The following is a 22349-nucleotide window of genomic DNA, read 5'->3' on the forward strand; positions in this document are numbered from 1 at the left end:
TGCTGCACTGCGATAATCTGCTCCTGCGGCAGGATGCAAACGGCCTCCGTCTTTCAGGAATGGTTCGCAGCAGGCCCGCCCGGTTTATGGAAACTAATACCCGTTCTTCAAGATAACACCAACCCTGTGTAGTCGTCACGGTATTATTGCGGTCTAATGACCCTGCATGTATCGCTATCTCCCGAACTTGATGTAAGCGCTTTATCCGGGGCCCGGCAGCACGTAAACATTGGCAGAAGAGATAACGATCCATTTTCCGCCGCCATATTCCTGGTCTGCGGGCCGTGTTTCAGAGGACCAATGGCTTACGGGGACGTGCAGCATAGCGTCGTTACGAGCCAATTATTATTCGCGAGCTCTCTGTCTTGTGCTTGCTTTCCTTCTGCCATCCACTGCCAGCCATTCCACGCTCAAGCATGCCGTGGGTATTTATGTTAGCACTAGTAGTCCTGATTACATTGCTTGTCATATCTCTGTTGTTAATCGCAGCTGCTATAAAAAAACAGTCTTTAAAAGATGGAGAACAGCCTAAACGAGTAGCATAACCTTTCATTGCGTGCGCCGCCGTCTCTTGTGTTTCAGTGCCCCACCGAATGACAAACACTCTCATTAAGACAACGTCTCGCTGCCTACTCTTTCCTTTGTTATTTTAAAGCCGCCCCACTCTTTCCTCTTTTTAACTTTCTCGCCCTCTGTACTTACAACACAGAAGTGAAATCTTTTCTCCTTTTATTAGCTTTCGCTTTGTAGACGTTCCTTCTTTTTATTTCCACCATTAATTTCTTTTCGTGCTCCTCCGACATCGTTATCGCCTCGCACTCCCAGAAGGCTTTGCACCACCAACACGACCCTCCTCGTCCCCTTCCGGCACCTCCCTTCCCTCTGTCCGGTACGGCGCACAGGTCTTTCGGATAGCTGGCCAATAGTGACGCCGCTTCTTGTGCCCATTGCAGAGTTCTGGGAGGACCACTTCCACTGCAAGTACCCCAACAGCTCGCTGACGCCTTACAACTCCAAGTACACGACGCCGTGCACCACCAAGGAGGTGCTGACTCGCAACAACACCGCCTTCGAGGATCAGCTACAGTTCGTCAGCGACGCCGTTATGGCCTTCGGGTACGCCTTCCGGTAAGTACTGCGAGCGCTCTACAATTCACTACACCAATGCCCACATTTAATCAATGTGCGGGACCAATACGGTCAATTGTATGTTATGTGATCTTTTCTCCAAAATACCGGGTGGTTATAACTAAAGTGCAGACACTCCCAGAGGTCAAGTGTGGGCAGCGAAACTTGGTACATATTTGATAATGCAAAATCGGTTTAAGCTGGAAAAAAGTTACAATTTTGGCCACCAGGTGCAAATCTGTCGCTGTGATTGTAAGAAAGACCTATATACACTACTGGCCATTAAAATTGCTACACCAAGAAGAAATTCAGATGATAAACGGGTATTCATTGGACAAATATATTATACTAGAACTGACATGTGATTACATTTTCACGCAGTTTGTTTACATAGATCCGGAGAAATCAGTACCCATAACAACCACCTCTGGCCGTAATAACGGCCTTGATACGCCTGGGCATTGAGTTAAACAGAGCTTGGATGGCATGTACAGATACAGCTGCCCATGCAGCTTCAACACGATACCACACTTCATCAAGAGTAGTGACTGGCGTATTGTGACGAGCCAGTTGCTCGGCCACCATTGACCAGACGTTTTCAGTTGATGTGAGATCTGGAGAATGCGCTGGCCAGGGCAGCGGTCGAACATTTTCTGTATCCAGAGAGGCCCTTACAGGTCCTGCAACATGCGGCCGTGCATTATCCTGCTGAAATGTATCGTTTCGCAGGGATCGAATGAAGGATAGAGCCACGGGGCGTAACACATCTGAAATGTAACGTCCACTGTTCAAAGTGCCGTCAATGCGAACAAGAAGTGACCGAAACGTGTAACCAATGGCACCCCATACCATCACTCCGGGTGATACACCAGTATGGCAATGACGAATACACGCTTCCAATGTGCGTTCACCGCGATGTAGCCAAACGCGGATGCGACCATCATGATGCTGTAAACTGAACCTGGATTCATCCGAAAAAATGACGTTTTGGCATTCGTGCACCCAGGTTCGTCGTTGAGTACACCATAGCAGGCGCTCCTGTCTGTGATGCAGCGTCAAGGGTAACCGCAGCCACGGTCTCCGAGCTGATAGTCCATGCTGCAGCAAACGCCGTCGAACTGTTCGTGCAGATGGTTGTTGTCTTGCAAACGTCTCCATCTGTTGACTCAGTGATAGAGACGTGGCAGTACGATCCGTTACAGCCATGCGGATAAGATGCCCGTCTATTCGACTGCTAGTGATACGAGGCCGTTGGGATCCAGCACAGCTCTCCGTATTACCCTCCTGAACCCACCGATTCCATATTCTGCTAACAGTCATTGGATCTCGACCAACGCGAGCAGCAATGTCGTGATACGATAAATCGCAGTCGCGATAGGCTACAATCCGACCTTTATCAAAGTCAGAAACGTGATGGTACGCATTTCTCCTCCTTACACGAGGCACCACAACAACGTTTCACCAGGCAACGCCGGTCAACTGCTGTTTGTGTATGAGAAATGGGTTGGAAACTTTCCTCATGTCAGCACGTTGTAGGTATCGCCACCGGCTGTGAAAAGCTAATCATTTGCATACCACAGCATCTTCTTCCTGTCGGTTAAATTTCGCGTCTGTAGCACGTCATCTTCGTGGTGTAGCAATTTTAATGGCCAATAGTGTAAATGTTTCTATGTATAATGGATTGTAACAGAACGTGTACACAAAGGTCAAACAAATGAAAAAGGTATAACGCTTATTTTGTTATTAATCGACACTTTCGCAAATTGTTCAATATGAGCACCGGAGATGTAGACGAGATCCTGTTCAGGGACAGATTTGTACCTGGTGGCCAAAATTGGAATTGATTTTTGTCCGTCGTAAATCGGATCCACATTAGTATACGGTATTCGCAGCCATACGATAATCACACAGTGGACCTCTTTGAGTAGCTGCACCTTAATTACAACCACTGTGTAAACGAAGAAGTTCTATGAAATGTTCTTGGCGCTCAAGGTATTCGTCACGTTCTGCGAGTATGACAACCACATCGTACAGAAACACTTACTGTGCAGCCGTGGAGAAGCAGGCTTCATCACTGGATTTCTCATAACAACAGGCGTGCTGTGGAAATAATGCAAAACTTCGACGATACCAGCCGATGCAGAGCCAGACAGCGTCAGCAACACTATCTACGTTTAGAAAGCTCAAACAGCAGAAATAAAGAAGTTGCTGAAAATACAAGTAGCTGTAAATGTAAAGAGCATTTCTTCAACTTTTGACATCACCATATAACCTGGTTTTTCATGGGACCCCCCAGTCACTATTATGACTATGTGGTTCTTTTGTAAGTTGCTCTCTTAAGGAGGTGTAACGTTTGTAGACCTATCAGTATAATGTGTCAGTCTCGTGTTCAATTGACTCCACCGTACTAGTATATGATATGTATCATACAGTCAACCAGTTACAACAAGACTTTACTTACCCTGCTTTCGACGCCATGGCTGGCTTCATCAGAAATTCCGAATAGTTACCTAAAGAGATTACAAAATCATTAACATATAGAAAAACCAAGAATAGATGGTTATTATACTGAATAGATTTATGAGGAGACTCACAAGTAGTAACAGTTGAATAGATTGAAGAGTAAAATTCTCTCGTCATATGAAATACTTCATAAGAAGATGACAATCGTCAACTGCCCATGACGATGCAGTGGACGACAACTGAAAATGTATATAGCACATGAATGGACGAGATTAATGATTTTCTACATTGCTGAGGCGCCGGCAAAGGCACGAGAAGGATTGTGATTTGTAACCAACGCAACCCTTGTACCTAACTGCGGTAGCAACCTTGCCGTCGTACAGAGAGTACAAGGACTGTGGATAAGCAGCAGAAGATAGCCGTTGAGTCCAGGCCTTGTGAAAATTCTCTTTCGAACGATACTGAAATCAGAAAGAGTGCAAGGATCGACGGGCCACAAAAAACCAAACAGCAGCCAGCGCGGATTAACAACAAAACACCTCGCTGAAACCCTGGCTTGGCTTAAGCACAATTTGGCAACAAATTACGTATAGAAACGCACTGTCGCCAGCAGACTGCGATATTATATTGAACTACAGAGTTGAAGGAAAATCAATCAGTGCTGAACTACACATCATAATCAACGATTGAAGCACTAACGTATATAAAACTTCAAAGCAACTAGTAATCAATAATTTCCTATATCGTTCCCAGAAAAGAGACAAGATTCAAGTCTGAAGGAAGGAAGATGCTTGGCCGAACAGAAGATGAAGAGCCCCAAGACTGATGTTGAAGGGAAAATATGGGCAAAAATATTTCAATATATACCTTTCCAAATACTCATCCTATTGTACACTGGTTGTCTGCAAAGTGCTATAAAAATATAAATACCTTCAGCAACGTCTTGAGAAGAAAAATAAACGTTTTTAAAACCAATACTCCACGAGATTCCACACTAAAAGGTCCACATTATTATGAGGGGCACACCAAACTACAGCAACCTCCTGTTGCAAAATTCGATTAAGAATGACGCTGCCCACCCAAAGGTTAGCCAACGGACATCTCATACAAGTCCTTCAGCTTTGTGCAAAGACATTCTTCATCAAACTCATGCAAGAACATTCGTAGACATTGTGTGAAAATAGAGGTCGAAATATGTAAAGATCAGTGTCAGGCAATTAACATAGGACTTCGATGTATTAATATCGATTCATCTCTCTATACTACATGTGTAAGTGTCTGAAAAAGAACTGAATAACAGTCTTTACATATTCATCGTTTCACAAGTAATGCAAGAGTATTTTTGTGTAAAGAAATGTTTTAAGTACTTACAATATTAATTAGAATAATATGTTAAAAAGAAAACCTGATCTTATATATTGTGTCTTAAAAATAACATTTTTAAAGTTAATTTACTGTCTATGAGTGTAATATTTTAAAATTTTATTCACTCATTATTTGCAAAGGAACATTTCTTAAAAAGCACATTGTCTGTTTGGAATAATATTTTTTTAATAATATGTGTTTATGAACATCGTTTGCGACTATAATACTTTTTGAATTTTTCATAAATCAAAATTTTGACATGAGTTGGATTTGCTAAAGAATAATTTTGATAATTATATTAGTGTTGGTTATGTTTGTATTAGTCATAATTTTTGTAAAACAAGCAGCAGAATGTAAACACTGAATTTCTGAATTAAGTCTAAAATCATTCAACTTTTTGAGTTGATTTAAATTGTAAGTTGTTTAGAAAACGGCGTTAAAAGATCTATGTGTGAGGCTCCTCATCTTCGATATAAAATCTAAAGCACGCACAACACATTTAAATAAATAAGAAAATGAAATTGATATCAGTATAAAGATTTATAGTCCTCACTTGAGGGAGACAATTAAGTCAATAAGAAAGTTAATTATTTAAAAAATTAAAGTATACAAACCAACAGAGTTAAATAGAATAAAGACTAGACTAAATGGCTGACCAATAACCAATGCTTGATAAAAAGTATAACTTTTGACTGACATAGACAATGCCTTAACCATTGTCTAACTTCAGTGCAAAAATGATCGTGGATTGGTGGTGATATGTAAGGTGTCAGACAAATGACACACATTACATTGAATTTCTGAAACAATTCTGGTTAACGCGATATGTCACATGCCATAGTTACGTAAAAATGTACGAATTTCATTGATAGGCAAAGCGAACAAACAAACCAACATCTCATGAATATAAACCACTAACACTCACACTAGTTATTTCCCAGACCCGAGCTATGAGACGCATTTTTGAGGGAAGGAGAATATTTAGACGGCAACGCCCGGCCCCTGTAGGCCAACAACTTCACAGTGGGACATACAGCGGACACAATGAGACGCCGGAGCCACTGCACAGGCCTCCAGCAAAACCAGCCCTTGTCCCTGCTTTTAACAACGACGCTTTGGAAAGCCTCTCTACAGAAACGCCGCAGGAGATTGCAGATAAACTTCCGGAGAAACACAACTCAAAACTCTAGTGACTTACTGTAACTCCCTGTGTTAAAACTCGCATGAATGAAAAAGCTGTTTATCTCAGTATTACATAGCAGAAGCTGAACTCTGACCTACGAGAGAAACGACGCCCGTGATATGCGACAAAACCTGTAGTGGGTGGAGTTATAACAAGTACAAATGCTGTGATTGATCAGAAAGAAACACACGTGGCCATCAGCTTTGACATAGGCAAATTGCAGACAGAGTAATTCGCTTCTTCTCTTGCAGAAAATCGTCGATTGTTTGAGCAAGGCGACTCGCGCCGCGCTGAGACGATTACAAGAACCACTGGCTCGTCTTAACTCATAAGGAATTAAACTGTAAATTCTCCTAGTGTGGTGAATCGTTTACTGTAAACGTCTTACAACTTTGCCACTGGTTCTACGTGGCATATAGTCTTGATGTTCTTTGTCACTACCAATATGTTGTACTGTGAAAGTGATACTATAAATACATTGTATTCAGAAACACCAGTGAAGCAGACTGCATGGCGCTGTCTTCGAATTCGAAGAGTTCGTTTACACTTGGAGCACCCTGTTCTTCAGTATGACAATGTCAAACCACACACGAGCGCTGCGACATCTGCCACAATCCCACGCCTTGGGTCCACTATCTTCCACCATCCTCCTTACAGATCCAACTTTGCCCCATGCGATTGTCATCCGTTTCCAAAACTTAAAGAATGCCTTCGATGACTTCCATTTGACAGTGATGAAGCGCCACAAGCAGAGTGGCGGTATCAACGAACTGGTCTCTCGTTGGGAGAAATGTGTTCGTCACCAGGGTGACGACGCTGAGAAATAAATATGCAGACATGAAGAATAAAGACGTTAAATGTTAATAACTTTTCTTTTATTTAGAACGCCTTAAGAGTTTTCACATAAAGATTTCTGGACATAATGTTTAATACACTCTCGTAAAAATTCCTGGGTGTAATAATTTCTAGGGATACGACATGAAACGATCACATAGGCTCAGTTGTGGGTAAAGCAGATAACAATATTCGGTTTATTGGTAGTGTGCTGGGGAAACACAATCACTCTACAAAGGAGATTGCTTACAAATCACTTGTGCGACCCATTCTTGAATACTGCTCAAGTGTGTGGTATCTCTACCAAATAGGGCTAACAGGGGAAACTTAACATACAGAGATAAGCGCAACACTAATGATCGCAGATTTGTTTGAACCGCGGGGGAGTCGCACAGAGATGCTGAAAGAATTAAACCATCCTTGAAAATAGACGTAAACTGTCCCGAGAAAGTCTATTAACAAATTTTCAAAAGTGTCTGTAAATGATGACTCTCGGAATACATCGCTTACGTAGAGAGGATAAGATTAGATTAATTACAGTACGCACAAAGGCAACTAAACAGGCATTCTTCCCTCGCTCTATACGTGAACGAAACGGGACAAAAATCCTTGTAACTGGTACAATGGGATCCTCTGCTATGCACATTACAGCGGCAGCCGCCGAGCCGAGAGGACGCACACAGAGCAGCAGCAGCACTTGTCTCATAAACTGTAAATTAATTTAGTCTTTGTTTTTTGTTCACGTGCTTTTGCAAAGAATTGAATTGTACGTGCGTATTTTACTGTGTAGACTAATGGTTAGAAAATTAATCGTAGTTTTTGTTGTTGCGTAAGTCTTGTGAATAATCTTGTGTAGGGCGGTTTCCTAGTGTAAATTTTCCTAGTGTGAAACTCCGTCGCCATTAAGTTTTTTATTTTTGTGCTAGTAGACAGCACACAGTACATATCAGTGCATTTTAGTTTGAATCTTTGTCTCGTGAAGTAACTTTTCGGCAAACAGGATTTCTAATAACAGGTATCTGTAAATACATCAACTTCAGTAGAAATTTAGTCCTGTTTAATAGCTTACGCTCTCAGAGAACAGTGAGAAATCTGCACAGCAACTTTTAGTGTTACTTTATTCTCCTTTGGTATATTTTCAAACTCAGTAGCGCCATTTGAGACATTGTATCTATTTCATACACAGTACGATATGGCTAGAGACTATGTTTGTTGTGAGCGGATACCAGGAGAGTTGGCTGCTGTCCGTAAACAGCTGGAAGCTGCGTTGGCTACCGTCGACAGTATTCTGGCAAATGCTCAAAGTTTAAGTGACGTCGGGGCGCCAGTGACGATAACCGCGGCCTTTGGTGCCAATGGAATCCCCTGGTGACCTGGAAGTCGCAACGGTTTCTGATAAGCAACATGTGACTGGTCCGTCCTCACTCCAGAGTGGGTGGCAGACAGTGGTGGGTTGGCGTGTCACTGGGCGGAAGGCGAAAGAGGGAGCAGACCGTGCGGCTGGCTCCCTAAGTCTTAGCAGCAAGTGTTGACAACTCTGAGCCAGCACGGGATGCCTGCCCTGTTGGATCAGCGGTCGATTTTCCTGCCCAGTCCCGATAAATGCAGAGGGTTGGTATGCTAGTCATTAGGAACTCCAATGTTAGGCGGGTGATGGAGTCCTTCAGGGAGATAGCAGGCAAGGCGGGAAAGAATTCCAGTTTGAATTCGGTATGTTTGGCGGGCGGCCTCATCCTTGATGTGGTGGAGGCCCTGCCGATGGTTAAAAACAAATGGTTCAAATGGCTCTGAGCACTATGGGACTTAACAGCTATGGTAATCAGTCCCCTAGAACTTAGAACTACTTAAACCTAACTAACCTAAGGACAGCACACAACACCCAGCCATCACGAGGCAGAGAAAATCCCTGACCCCGTCGGGAATCGAACCCGGGAACCCGGGCGTGGGAAGCGAGAACGCTACCGCACGACCACGAGATGCGGGCGCCCTGCCGGTGGCTATCGAGCGCACTGGGTGCAGCTGGCTACATGCAGTGGCACATATCGGTGCGAATGACGCCTGCTGCTTGGGTTCTGAGGCCATCCTCGGCTCCTTTCGGTGGCTGGCTGATTTGATGAAGGCAACTAGCAACGCACGCGGGGTGCAGGCTAAGCTGTACATTTGTAACATCGTACCCAGGGTTGATCGCGGTCCTCTGGTTTGGAGCAGAGGCTCAGAGGCTAAGACGACTCTGCGACTATACCGGATGCGAATTTCTCTGCCTCTCCTATCGGGTGCAGAATTGTATGGTTCCCCTTAGTAGGTCAGGCGTGCACTACACGCAGGAAGCGGTTACCAGGGTAACGCAGTACATGTGGCGTGCAGATGGGGCTTTTTTAGGTTGGAGAACTCCTCCCTTGGGAGCAAAGACGATTTGCCTGTTAAATCAGCCACAGCGACCTCAGAGAATCTTGGTCCTAGCAGATCAGAGATAGAAAAGATTAATATGATTTTAGTAAACTGTAGGAGCATCCAAGGAAAGATCCCAGAATTAGTGCACAGGTTGTATTGGGAACAGAAAGTTGCTTGAAACCAGACGTCAATGACAACGAAATCCTAAGTTCAGATTGGAATGTTTACCGTAAGGACTGGTTACTCACCAGTGGTGGCGGCGTGTTTATTGCAACAAAAAATTCAATAAAATCTAGCGAGGTTATCAAGGATTCCGAATGTGAATTAATCTAGGTGAAACTGATTATCAAAGAACGGTCAAAAATGGATGCTTTTATAGGCCACCTGGGTCAGGTGCTGTTGTTGTAGATAGCTTCAGACATAACTTGCTGAATATCATTAGTAATTTTCCTGATCATGCCGTAATAGGGGGTGACTTCAATTTGCCAGGTATAGATTGGGACAGTTATGCCATCAAAAATGGTGCCAGAGAATCGTGTGTCATTGTTCTGGATGTCTTGTCCGAAAATTACCTTGAGCAGTTAGAAAACCAACTCGAGAGGGTAACGTCTTAGACCTCTTGGCAACAAACGGAGCTGAACTTATAGAATAAGTTAACATAGAGGAAGGTATCAATGATCATAAGGCTGTGACTGCATCTATGATGACGGTTCCTACAAGGGATGTTAAGCAAGGTAGGAAGATATATTTGCTCTGCAAGGGTGACAGGATACAAATTTCGCAATATCTCAGCTGTCAGCATCAAATATTCGGTGATGAGTACGAAGATGTGGAGAACAAATGGAAAAAACTCAAAGACATAGTTCAATATGCCCGAGACAAGTACGTTCCGAGTAAGGTTTTAAGGGATGGGAAAGATTCACTATGGTTTAATAGCCGTGTTAGAAAAGCGCTACGTAAACAAAGAACACTTCATCTCAGATTTAAGAGAAGTAAAAACCTAGCTCACAAACAAAAGCTGAACGAAGCGAAAATGAGCGTAAGTCCAGCAATGAAAGAAGCCTTCAATTATTTTGAAAGTAAGACTTTGTCAACAGACCTGAGTAAAAATCCTAAGAGGTTTTGGTCGTATGTAAAATCAGTAAGTGGTTCAAAATCATATATTCATTCCCTCAGCGACCACGGAAGATAACACAGAGAAGGCCGAAATACCGAATTCGGTCTTCCGAAGTTGTTTCAACGTGGGAGATCGTAACTCTGTCCCTCCCTTCAATCGTCGTGCGAACGTCGAAATGGCAGATATTGAGATACGCGAGCGCGGAATTGAAAATCGGCTACAATCGCTTAGTAGTGGAATGGCTTCAGGATCAGATGAGATACGTATAAGATTGTATAAAGATTATGCGAAAGAACTTGCTCCTCTTCTAGCAGTAATTTATCGTAGAACACTTGAGCAACGGAAGGTACCTAACGACTGGAAAAAATAGCAAGTCATTCCCGTTTTTAAGAAAGGCCATAAGTCAGATCCACATAATTATAGACCTATATCGTTGACGTCAATCTGTTGTAGAATAATGGAATATTCTTCATGCTCAAGAATTAAGGAAACTAAATCGACAGATGTAAAGTTAACATCCGGAATACCACAGGGAAGTGTGATAGGACCGTTGCTGTTTGCAGTATACATAAATGATCTAGTAGAAAGCGTCGGATGCTCTTTAAGGCTATTCGCAGATGATACAGTTGTCTATATCAAAGTAGCAACGCCAGAAGATAGTAAGAATTTGCAGAACGACCTGCAGAGAACTGATGAATGGTGCAGACTCTGGAAGTTGACCCAGAACGTAAATAAATGTATCGTATTGCGCATACATAGGAAAAAAATCCACTACTGTTCAGCAATTCTATTAATGACAAACAGAGGCTTATCGACAATCATTCTTCCCACGCACTGTTCGAGAGTGGAACAGGGTTGGAGGGATCAGATAGTGGTACAGAAAGTACCCTCCGCCACAGACCATTGGGTGGCTTGCAGAGTATGATGCAGATGTAGATGTTTGCTGCATATACATATGGAGAGAACAAAAACCCTTAATGCCAATCACGTGAACAGATAACTTACAACTGGCAGCCAGGTAAACTTTTAGATTCGATGCGTAAGTTAAAAATTCGCTCCAAGTTACTGTTGCTATTCATGCATTCTTGTAAAACTGGATAAATTATTTTGGAACGTCTTGTATTTATCACATTCGTATGTACTTCGCTTCTTAATTTCAGGTTAATGGACACTTGCTCGAAAATTAGTAGGATGTAACAATTTCAGCGTCCTAGGAAAGCGATGTTGCTTAAGTACAGACCTGACTATATCACGTAACATTCTAAGGCGTCAAGGGTTGACTTCTTCAGTTGTTACTTGCTGTATAATTCTTCACTGCTGACTTCTTGACTACCGGGAACTTCAAAGTATCTTATCTTCAGGGTATAGTCATTAACATCGATTTTGGTACTCGAACGTATGATTTTATGACAGTACGTTGCTAAGTAATGTGGGTATTCTTGACTTATAAGAAATATAGATGACACAGTGGCCTCTGCGTATCTCTTTCCGCGTACCAGTTGGCGAAGTATAGAAATGACAGCGATGGGATGCACACTGAGTTCCAGCCTTCGAAAATCCGTGTAGGTCCTACCAAACCAGGCTACGAATCACAGAAATTCCACACAATCGTCTGCTGCCTTCCAGCTGTGATGAACGATAATCCGTGTTGCTCTGTCCTTCGTTTCAATTCGACTTTTTGTTTTAGGTGATCAAGCAGTGTTATCACCTATTCTTTTAATATAACTTTTGTTTGTAAACTACGAGTAGTTTTTACATTTTTGTAAGTCTACAGGTGTACAGAAAAATGGATTTGGGTAGTATACTTGGTAACAGGTATGAACAGATTAACCTACTGTTACGTTTCACTTTGATCCCTATAGACTGTTCGAACCATACTTTTAGGCATGTCACGACAGTTTCTTTTTTTATTTATGACAGCATGTACGATCTACTGCTAGCATATACAGGGTAATTCACGAAGATATACAAATATTTTAATATGTTATTCTACAAGTAAGACTAAAGAAAAAGTTCATATAAACATAGGTCCGCAAATGTTGTTACTGGCATATCCAGAGAAGCAAAGAAGTAATTTCGTGAAAGTTTTAATTTATTAACTACTTGGCCCAGTTTGTTTTTTAAATTCGAGACAATTGCACAAAGTTTTCAGCAGAAGGTGAATTTAATTTTGGAAAAATGGTGGTAATAACGTTAACTGAAACTGTATGAATGTGTCAGATAATCTGCTTTTATTAATACCATAGCACGCGTGAATTCACGTTAAACCGGAAAAAACAAAGCTCAGTGATAAGGAATTTGTACAGTGTACATACAGTTTCACAATACATAAACAATATATGTTCAAAAATGTCTCCACCGATTCCATGCATTTAGCTGCACGTGTATGAACAGATTTTGTTGTTCGTTTCAGTTTCATGCCTCGCGTGTATTGACTTTGTCCTCATAAACTATACCTTTCATCCATCCCGATACACAAAAATCCATTGGTATTAGATCGGGCGATTTGGGTGGCCACAGACGCGTAGCACTACGACCAATCCATTTCTGGAGAAAATATTCATCGAAATGTGTGGTAACGGCGTTGGTGTAGTGTGGAAGCACAGTTTACTTGGGATAGTATAAACAATTTACATAACGAGCACGTATGGTCTGAAACAAACCCACATGCAACTGTGCAGTGCAATTTCCAGCAGCGATTTATCATAAATGTGTGGTGTGGTGTGGTATAATCAACACACACTTTATTGGACCATTCATTTTCCTAGGACGTCTAACTGGCGAGACGTACTTACAGTTCCTTCAAGAAGGACTGTCCCTCTTGCTCGAAGATGTTCCACTTGGTACGCGATTACAAGTGTGTGTTGATTATACCACACCACACATTTATGCTAAATCGCTGCTGGAAATTGCATTGCACAGTTGCATGTGGGTTTGTTTCAGACCGTACGTGCTCGTTATGTAAATTGTTTATACCATCTCGAATAAACTGTGCCTCAGCAGTAAATAAAATACATTTCTGTAACCGCCCATTCGTATTATACCAGTCGCACAACTCCAAGCGAAGGGCAGGATCTCCCGGATGTAAATGATGCAATTTTTTAATCGTAAGGATACAGATGATTGTACTTAAGTGTACCCCATACCTTAGATTGTGAAATGCCTAATCGTGGAAAGATACGTCGTGTACTGGTACCCGGGCTACGTTGAACATCGTCCATAATATCCTCATCATCGTCTTCACGTATCGAGCGCTCGTACTGATTATGAACTAGGTAGAGAACCTGTCTCCCGCAATATTCAAAATACTCCGCTAATGGTCCGTGCATTCGGAATCCTCCGAGTTGAATAACGTACACGACAATTGTTAACTACAACCGTAGCATTACCATCACATTTGCCATAAATAATCATCATATCGGCGTATTTCTTTGTAGTAAATTTGAAATCCATCTCTATTTCATAAATAATCTACAAACTACAACAGTTACTATGTGGTTTCACGTAAATACACTGTTATTATGTTCTTTCACTGAATAATACAGTAAACTAACTCGTTTCAGCCTTAGGAAACTACTGAAACAACTCACTAATGGTTGCCATCAATGACAATAACGTTTCTATACTCTTTATGGAAAGTAAACAAATTTACTTGTATAATAATATTTGCTTCTCTAGATGTTCTGGAAAACTACTTCAGATACAAGTTTGGGACACGTTTTATTAGATTCACCAGATCAATAACAACCAAATAAATGGAAACTGTGCTTTACTTTAACCTCGTACAGTTTTTCTGTTGCTTCAAATCAACGAAGTTGCTGATATGACTCCGTAATGAAACATTCGCGGACCTAAGCTTATACGAAGTTATTTCTGTAATTTTACTTGTAGAATAACATATTAAAATATTTGCGTTTCTTCGTGAATCACCCTCTGTATTACCATATATACAAGACATCTGATAATGAACAAGCACTCGAATCTGGCAACAGTGACGAACAACAATTTTGTTTAAATGACACACAGTCTCAGCGGAACTCTGACACGTTTTAAACAATTTTTTTACAGCTGTTGACCCAATTATGAGGAAAACAATTGATGTCAGGTCTAATTAGAAAAGTTGTTTCATTCTTAATGTTAACAAACAAAAGGCATTAAACTAGCAAACTGTACCTCAAGGTAACTATTAGTGCTTATTTTTAGTCAACCGAGTATTTCATTTCCAGTACACAATTGTTTTCTTCGCAAGTTTTCTTAAAATGGTGAAACTGAATACAGTTGACAGCGAACAAAGACGTAGTCAAGTTTATTACGCTTGAACCGCTAACGGCTAAACTCTGACAACAGTTCACAACAGCTGCAGCAGACGTTGTATTGTGCCTCGCCGCGTCTCTAAAGGTATTTACGTCGCTGAATGGCGCTATTCACACTTTTGTTCCACTGTTCCCAGCTGCCAAATACAATTTAATAGCAGCCACTTTTTATTCGTATTTACGTTTTCTGTTCCCTCGTTTTTTCTCTGACAAGTAAGCTCGTGCGATTTTTCGCAGTATTTTTACTGTGGTCATAGAAAAGCTTCTATGCAAGGCGTTAAGGATTGCTGTTAGTGTAACTACTGACATTTCAATGCGTCCCATGCTCTTGACAGCCTTTGTCTATCATTTGAATTGTGCTTGGTTTCATCCCAGATCGAAACGTAACGTTGCACTTTATATGGACTTCTTTTTATTTCATAAGGTCCATCCGGCTGCAATCATTCATCTATGTAGTACACGTCAACTTAGTTATGCTTTAGCCCAAATCTTACACATAGTCCAATTATGATCGTATATTTCCCGGATAAGATGGCGGAATGTTTGCAGCACAAAATTGTAAGACATTTATCATACAACAGTGACCAGGATGACCAATGCAGAAAACGAACATATGTAGTTGAGAAAAAGAATATAAGCGGATAACCACTTCCTCAGCTACTAATAAGTGTATGACGATAATAACAAATGACTGTACATTAGAGCCAGTAAAGAGTGTTTAGGACATAATGTGTGATCTATATACGTAACAGATAGGAAACTTGGCAACAGTACACATACCTTAATCACGCGTAGTTATTTAGTGCACACTAACATGCACTTACCTAACTGTGCACTGGCAGAAAATTATCCAGCACCTTGTTGTAGCATCCCATCACCCTACTCCCTCACCTCCCCCCCCCCCTCTCTCCCACCTCTCTACTGACTTGTATTCTCTTGAAACACCATTTATGAACATTACATACTCATGTTCGTAGCGTTTAGCTTGCTTCGATATTTTAACAATCTTTGTTATATGCAGCTTGTAATACAGTAGTTCTGTCTTTATTCCCCACTATAATTAATCTGCTTCCCTAATCCTTTCTTCCCCCACTCCCACATCCCCTATCCCTCCCCCTCACCTTCCCTGTTTTATTAGACTGAAGTAGACCATCGATGTTGTTATGATAATACAAGCTTTGCGTTAACATCTCTGTTGTTGAAAAGTTACTACTTACGCTGGATTTGGGGGTTAAGTGGCGCTCACGCAAGTGTAGTCCGGTAACCATTATAGGTTAAAACTCATTGTAAATACGCTAACGTCTTTTTAAGTGTAATGGTCGTTGAAAGAACAACTGTACTCCTGGGTCGCTGTAGTTGGTCCGCTGTATATCTACCAGTACTGCGATTACATTTCTCAGTAATCATCAGCAACCTTCAAGATGTTTGGAAGTGGTTGATTACGACTAACAGATGCTGTTGACATAGGCAATTCTGTGACTTGTTCGTCTCAGGTTCTTGGATAGAAAGTCCGTTTCTCATGAGGGTATGATGAAATACGTTGATCGAAATCGTAAAATTGATTGTTTATTTGCGTATAGTTACAGAGTGTTTCACAGTCCATCCTAGAGGTTGTAGAGGGGACTTAGTTCATCAAGTTTTACATGGGAACCCATGTCCGGAAACCATTGGTTCCAATGTTACAAAGAAAACAAGAAATTCTCTCTCGTGCGGTAGATGTTTCTTATGAAGAAGCCTGTTATGGTAGGCTACCCACATACACGAATGTGTTATGACGCGATGCCACCTGATGTTTTATAGTTCCACCTGCCTTGTTTTCATGCTTCCGGGTGGCGCGTCAGTTGACATTACGATGACTGCTACCGCAGTAACAGCGTGCCTGAGTACACGTTTACAGGGGACGCCGATATGTCCTTAATAAACACCACTGGCCATTAAAATTGCTACACCACCAAGATGACGTGCTACAGACGCGACATTTAACCGACATGAAGAAGATGCTGTGATATGCAAATGATTAGCTTTTCAGACCGTTCACACAAGGTTAGCGCTGGTGGCGACACCTACAACGCGCTGACACGAGGAAAGTTTCCAACCGATTTCTCAAACACAAACAGCAGATGACCGGCGTTTTCCTGGTGAAACGTTGTTGTGATGCCTCGTGTAAGGAGGAGAAATGCGTACCATCACGTTTCCGACTTTGATAAAGGTCGGATTGTAGTCTATCGTGATTGCGGTTTATCGTATCGCAACATTGCTCCCCGCGTTGATCGAGATCCAATAACTGTGAGCATAATATGGAATCGGTGGGTTCAGGAGGGTAATATGGAACGCCGTGCTGGATACCAACGGCCTCGTATCACTAGCAGTCGAGATGACAACCATCTTATCCGCATGGCTGTAACGGATCGTGCAGCCACGTCTCGATCCCTGAGTCAACAGATGAGGACTTTTGCAAGACAACAACCATCTGCACGAACAGTTCGACGACGTTTGCAGCGGCATCCAGCTCGGAGACCATGGCTGCGGTTACCCTTGACGCTGCATCACAGACAAGAGCGCCTGCGATGGTGTACTCAACGACGAACCTGGATGCATGAATGGCAAAAGGTCATTTTTTCGGATGAATCCAGGTTCAGTTTCCAGCATCATGATGGTCGCATACGTGTTTGGCGACATCGCGGTGAACACACATTGGAAGAGTGTATTCGTCATCGCCATACTGGTGTATCACCTGGCGTGATGGTATTGGGTGCCATTGGTTACACGACTCAGTCACCTCTTGTTCGCATTGACGGCACTTTGAACAGTGGACGTTACATTTCAGATGTGTTACGACCCGTGGCCCTACCCTTCTTTCGATCCCTGCGAAACCCTACATTTCAGCAGGATAATGCACGACCAAATGTTGCAGGTCCTGTACGGGCCTTTATGGATACAGAAAATGTTCGACTACTGCCCTGACCAGCACATTCTCCACATCTCTGACCAATTGAAAACGTCTGGTCAATGGTGGCCGAGCAACTGGCTCGTCACATTACGCCAGTCACTACTCTCGATGAACTGTGGTATCATGTTCAAGCTGCATGGGCAGCTATACCTGTACACGCCATCCAAGCTCTGTTTGACTCAATGCCCAGGCGTATCAAGGCCGTTATTACGGCCAGAGGTGGTTGTTCTGGGTACTGATTTCTCAGGATCTATGCACCATAATTGCGTGAAAATATAATCACATGTCAGTTCTAGTACAATATATTTGTCTAATGAATACCCGTTTATCATCTGCATTTCTTCTTGGTGTAGCAATTTTAATGTCCAGTAGTGTACGATGAAGCTCGGCATAATGGAAGAGGAGCTCAACGTCCGTTCCAGATTGCTTTTCAAATCGTGTGACTCCATTTCATCCAATGTTTGCCAGAGTTGAACAAGGGCTGCGGGAAAGTTGGAAATTCACAAGCAATGGAGCTAACCTTGGTTTTCCAAGAAGGTGTCACACTTCGTACTGGAAGAGGAAGTGCTTCATCAACTTGAAGCCAACATATCGTCGACTATTCGAGCCATTGCACATGACTTGCACGTGTCTCATTCGTCTGTCTGTCGTGTTCCGGATGAACAGAAACCCCACCCATACCACCCTCAGACGGAAAGCGCCATGTTCTCGGTGGGTTTTGTGCGATGAGTCAATTTCTGTACGTGGTTTTTACATCGTTGTATGGATTTTCTTCAGTTTCCAAGGCGGATTTTGTTTACCGATGAAGCGCATTTCAACAGGAAAGGTGCTTAAAACGCTCTAAATAGCCGTATTGGGGATTAAGGAAACCCCAAAGCCACGTGCACACGAAGATTTCAGCACACCTTTGGCTTCAAAGTCTGGGCAGGTATTGCGATGATGGTGTGATTGGACCGTACATCCTTCCTCTCCTCCTAAAGTATGGACTTGATATTTCTGCAACATGCGCTGTCATAGTTTTTGGAACATGTGCCATTGGACATTCTTCGCGAATTGCGGTTCCGCTTGATGGAGCGTTCGAAACCATCTAAACATAATCTACAGGACCAGGCGGATCGGTCGACGTGGATATCATGCCTGACACGCCCTTTGAACTTTTTCTTGTGGGGTCACGTGAAGAGTATTTTTTACGAGACCCCGTCCGGTAGAAGGAAGATGTGGTTCCATGGATCATGGCTGCGGCAGGAGTAATTAAGTATACACCACGCATAGGGTAGAGTTCATTCTAACTTACTGCCCAGATACACTGTGTGCACCGAAATTGGTGGTCATCATATCGAACAGTTTCTGCAACATCACAGTAAATAGGAGTGAAATCTGTACGTCTAGTTTTCCTTGTAGCATCGAAACGAACCGTTTCCGACATGAGTTCCATGTAAAACTTGATCTTCTAAGTCCCCTCTACAATTCGGGAACATCTTGTACGCTGCAGATTGAATGAAATTGTGTTCCAGTTTTCTGACACTCGTTTTGGGCCATTTTAAAATTGCTTTACGGACGAGTCTGCCGAGCCTGGACAGCTGTTGTCGTGGTGTTCGGTCCGAAGACTGTTTTGATGCAGTTCTCCATGCTGCTCTATTCTGTGGAGGCTTCAAGACATCTGCATAACAGCTGGAACCTACATCCAATCGCCGCAGGTTTTACAACCAAGCAAAGGTCTCCGCCACATTTCCCGCCATTAGCAACTTAATTAACTACTCCTTGACGCCACAGGATGTGCCCTACCTCCTTACCCTTCTTTAAGTTGTGTTACAGACCTCGTTACCCACCCAATTCGATTCAGTATTTCATTAGTTACTCGCTCTACCGGCCTAACCACCAATATTCGTCTGCAACACCATATCGTATAAACCATATCGTCTAAACAATTTGTCGTCCACATTTAATTTACGTACAAGGCTACACTCGAGATAAATATTTTCCGATCGTTCAAATGGCTCTAAGCACTATGAGACTTAACATCTGAGTTCATCAGTCCCCTAGACTTAGAACTACTTAAACCTAACTAACCTAAGGACATCCACACATCGATGCCTTAGGCGGGATTCGAACCTATGACCTTAGCAGCAGCGCGGTTCCGGACTGAAGCGCCTAGAACCACTCGGTCACAGAGGCCGGCAAATTTTTTCGTAAAAGACTTCTTATTGCATAAATGTACGAGGGAAATTCAGTATCTAATACAACACATTTTTTTCACGGACAGTTTCGGTTGCAAAAATGCAGATTTTACTGTGGGACATTGTGGAATATTTTCACTTCAGCGCCGGCCGCGGTGGTCTAGTGGTTCTGGCGCTGCAGTCCGGAAACGCGGGACTGCTACGGTCGCAGGTTCGAATCCTGCCTCGGGCATGGGTGTGTGTGATGTCCTTAGGTTAGTTAGGTTTGAGTAGTTCTAAGTTCTAGGGGACTTATGACCTAAGATGTTGAGTCCCATAGTGCTCAGAGCCATTCACTTCAGCCCTTATAGTTTCATGAAGTTCCAATACCTAGCCGCGCTATACGTAGCCTTCAAAATGGCGCCTGTAACAGAAGTGTATTGCAGCAGAGAGCAGTCATTGAGTTTCTTTTGCAGGAAAACCAGAATATAATGCATACTCATAGGCGCCTGCAGAGCGTCTACGGAGCCCTGGCAGTGAGTCGTTGGGCGAGAGGTCAATCAGTTATCATCTTAGCGATGTCGGGCAGATCTGTCCGACCTCCCGCGCGCCGATCGGTGGCACACAGTTGTGACTGCTGCAGTTCTGGAACGTGCTGACACTCTTACTTGAGGTGATCGACGGATCACAGCCACACACCTCAATGCGCAACTGGACGACTCTGTTGATCGTCCATCAGTTGGGGTACTCAACGGTGTGTTGGTTCAAATGGCTCTGAGCACTATGGGACTTAACATTTGGGGTCATCAGTCCCCTAGAACTTAGAACTACTTATACCTAACTAACCTAAGGACACCACACACACCCACGCCCGAGGCAGGATTCGAACCTGCGACCGTAGCAGTAACGCGGTTCCAGACTGAACCGCCTAGAACCGCACGGCCTCAACGGTGTGTACCTGCTATGTTCTCGCTACCTAACACAGGACCATAAAGAGCAACGAAGGATCATCTGCGCTGAAGTGACTGCGCGTTATGACGCTGATCGCGACAATTTTTTGTGGAACATCGTTTCAGGCGATGAAACATTTCGAACCAGAAACAAAGCAGCAATCCGTGGAGTGGCGCTACACCAACTCTTCCCCAAAGAAAAAGACCAAACCCTCACCCCCAGCGTGTAAAATCAAATGATCGTCTTCTACGACCGTCAAGAGGCCTTTCTTATTCATGTCCTCCCTTATGGTGCAACGATCGAATCGGAAGTGAATTGTGATACCGTCAGCAAACTGAAGAAACGACTTCAGCGTGTTCGTCATCACAGAAATGCAAACGAACTTCTTCTCCATGGCAACGCAAAGCCTCGCACTAGTCTGCGGACCAGAAAGAGCACACAAACTTCATTGTACCGTTTTCCCTCATCCACCTCACAGCCCAGATTTCCCACCTTTCGACTTCCATCTGTTTGGCCCGATGAGGGATGCACTCCGCAGGAGTGATGGATGATGTGGAAGTTATTGATGCAGCAAGACGTTGGCTCTGAAGTGAACCAGTACAGTGGTACCACGTGATCTCATACAGGCCCTCCCTGTAAGGTGGCATGGTACGGTTATGTTGAAAAAATACGCTTTTGTAGCCGAAAGAGTGTGGAACAATATGATGTTGGAATCCTAAAAAAAACCCACCTGCTTCCAGAAAAAAGTATTGCATTACTTATTGAACGATGGAAGAATCAGTGACAGTGTGATTCTTGGCTGACGTACATGAAGAACTGTAGTAGTTTATCTTCCAGTTACTGGATTGGGCCCTAAGTTACCATCGATTTCTGCAAGATACATTGCATGTTGTCACCTCCCCAGGTAACCTTTTTCATAGCGTCTTTGAAATTCTGACCAATCTTTTTGCTTCGTCATTTGAAAGATTGTGAGATGGAGCTATAGTCAGGTGTTCGAAATTTTTCTTCTACGGAAAGCTACTAATTCCAGTGATACAATTTGTATCCGATTGTCTGATTTATGACCTTGGGAAGTTCTTCTAAGGCAAAAAAAATTTAGGTCGTTTTTATTGTGATCTATAGTTTCTGAGGTCACTTCAAATATGTATGGTAACTTTTAGTATATATCCAAACATTCGCTCCAAAATATTTTTCAGAGTTTCTTGCGGTCAGTTCTTGAAAATAATTTTTGTGGTTGCAAAGAGTGTTGCACTTGGAGAATGATGCACATCTATTCACATTATGTTCCTTTTCGATGTTTTAATCTACTTAATGATTTTAGAATCACGTGATAGAATGCGCATTAGAAACTACGGTAAAAATTTTCTGGCATTTTCTACTGCTTCTTAAGGCATTACATGGTGATTTGTGCAGCAACTGTGAATATTCTGCATACATGAGTGGTTTATAATGCACGGTTCAGTCACATTAATACATTAATGTGACCACCACCTAAGTT

General features: G+C 42.7%; 1 protein-coding gene across 1 annotated transcript in view; it reads left to right on the forward strand.

Annotated features, from left to right (window-relative positions):
• LOC126176735 (metabotropic glutamate receptor 4-like) overlaps nucleotides 1-22349 on the forward strand; it is an 848202-nt gene that overhangs the window by 602832 nt on the left and 223021 nt on the right. Inside the window, exon 5 of the mRNA XM_049923904.1 lies at nucleotides 954-1128. Within this exon, the coding sequence (XP_049779861.1) occupies nucleotides 954-1128 (175 nt within the window). The remainder of the gene's footprint in view (nucleotides 1-953; nucleotides 1129-22349) is intronic.

The sequence above is a fragment of the Schistocerca cancellata genome, chromosome 3 (assembly GCF_023864275.1).
Source record: "Schistocerca cancellata isolate TAMUIC-IGC-003103 chromosome 3, iqSchCanc2.1, whole genome shotgun sequence".
Lineage (NCBI taxonomy): Eukaryota > Metazoa > Arthropoda > Insecta > Orthoptera > Acrididae > Schistocerca > Schistocerca cancellata.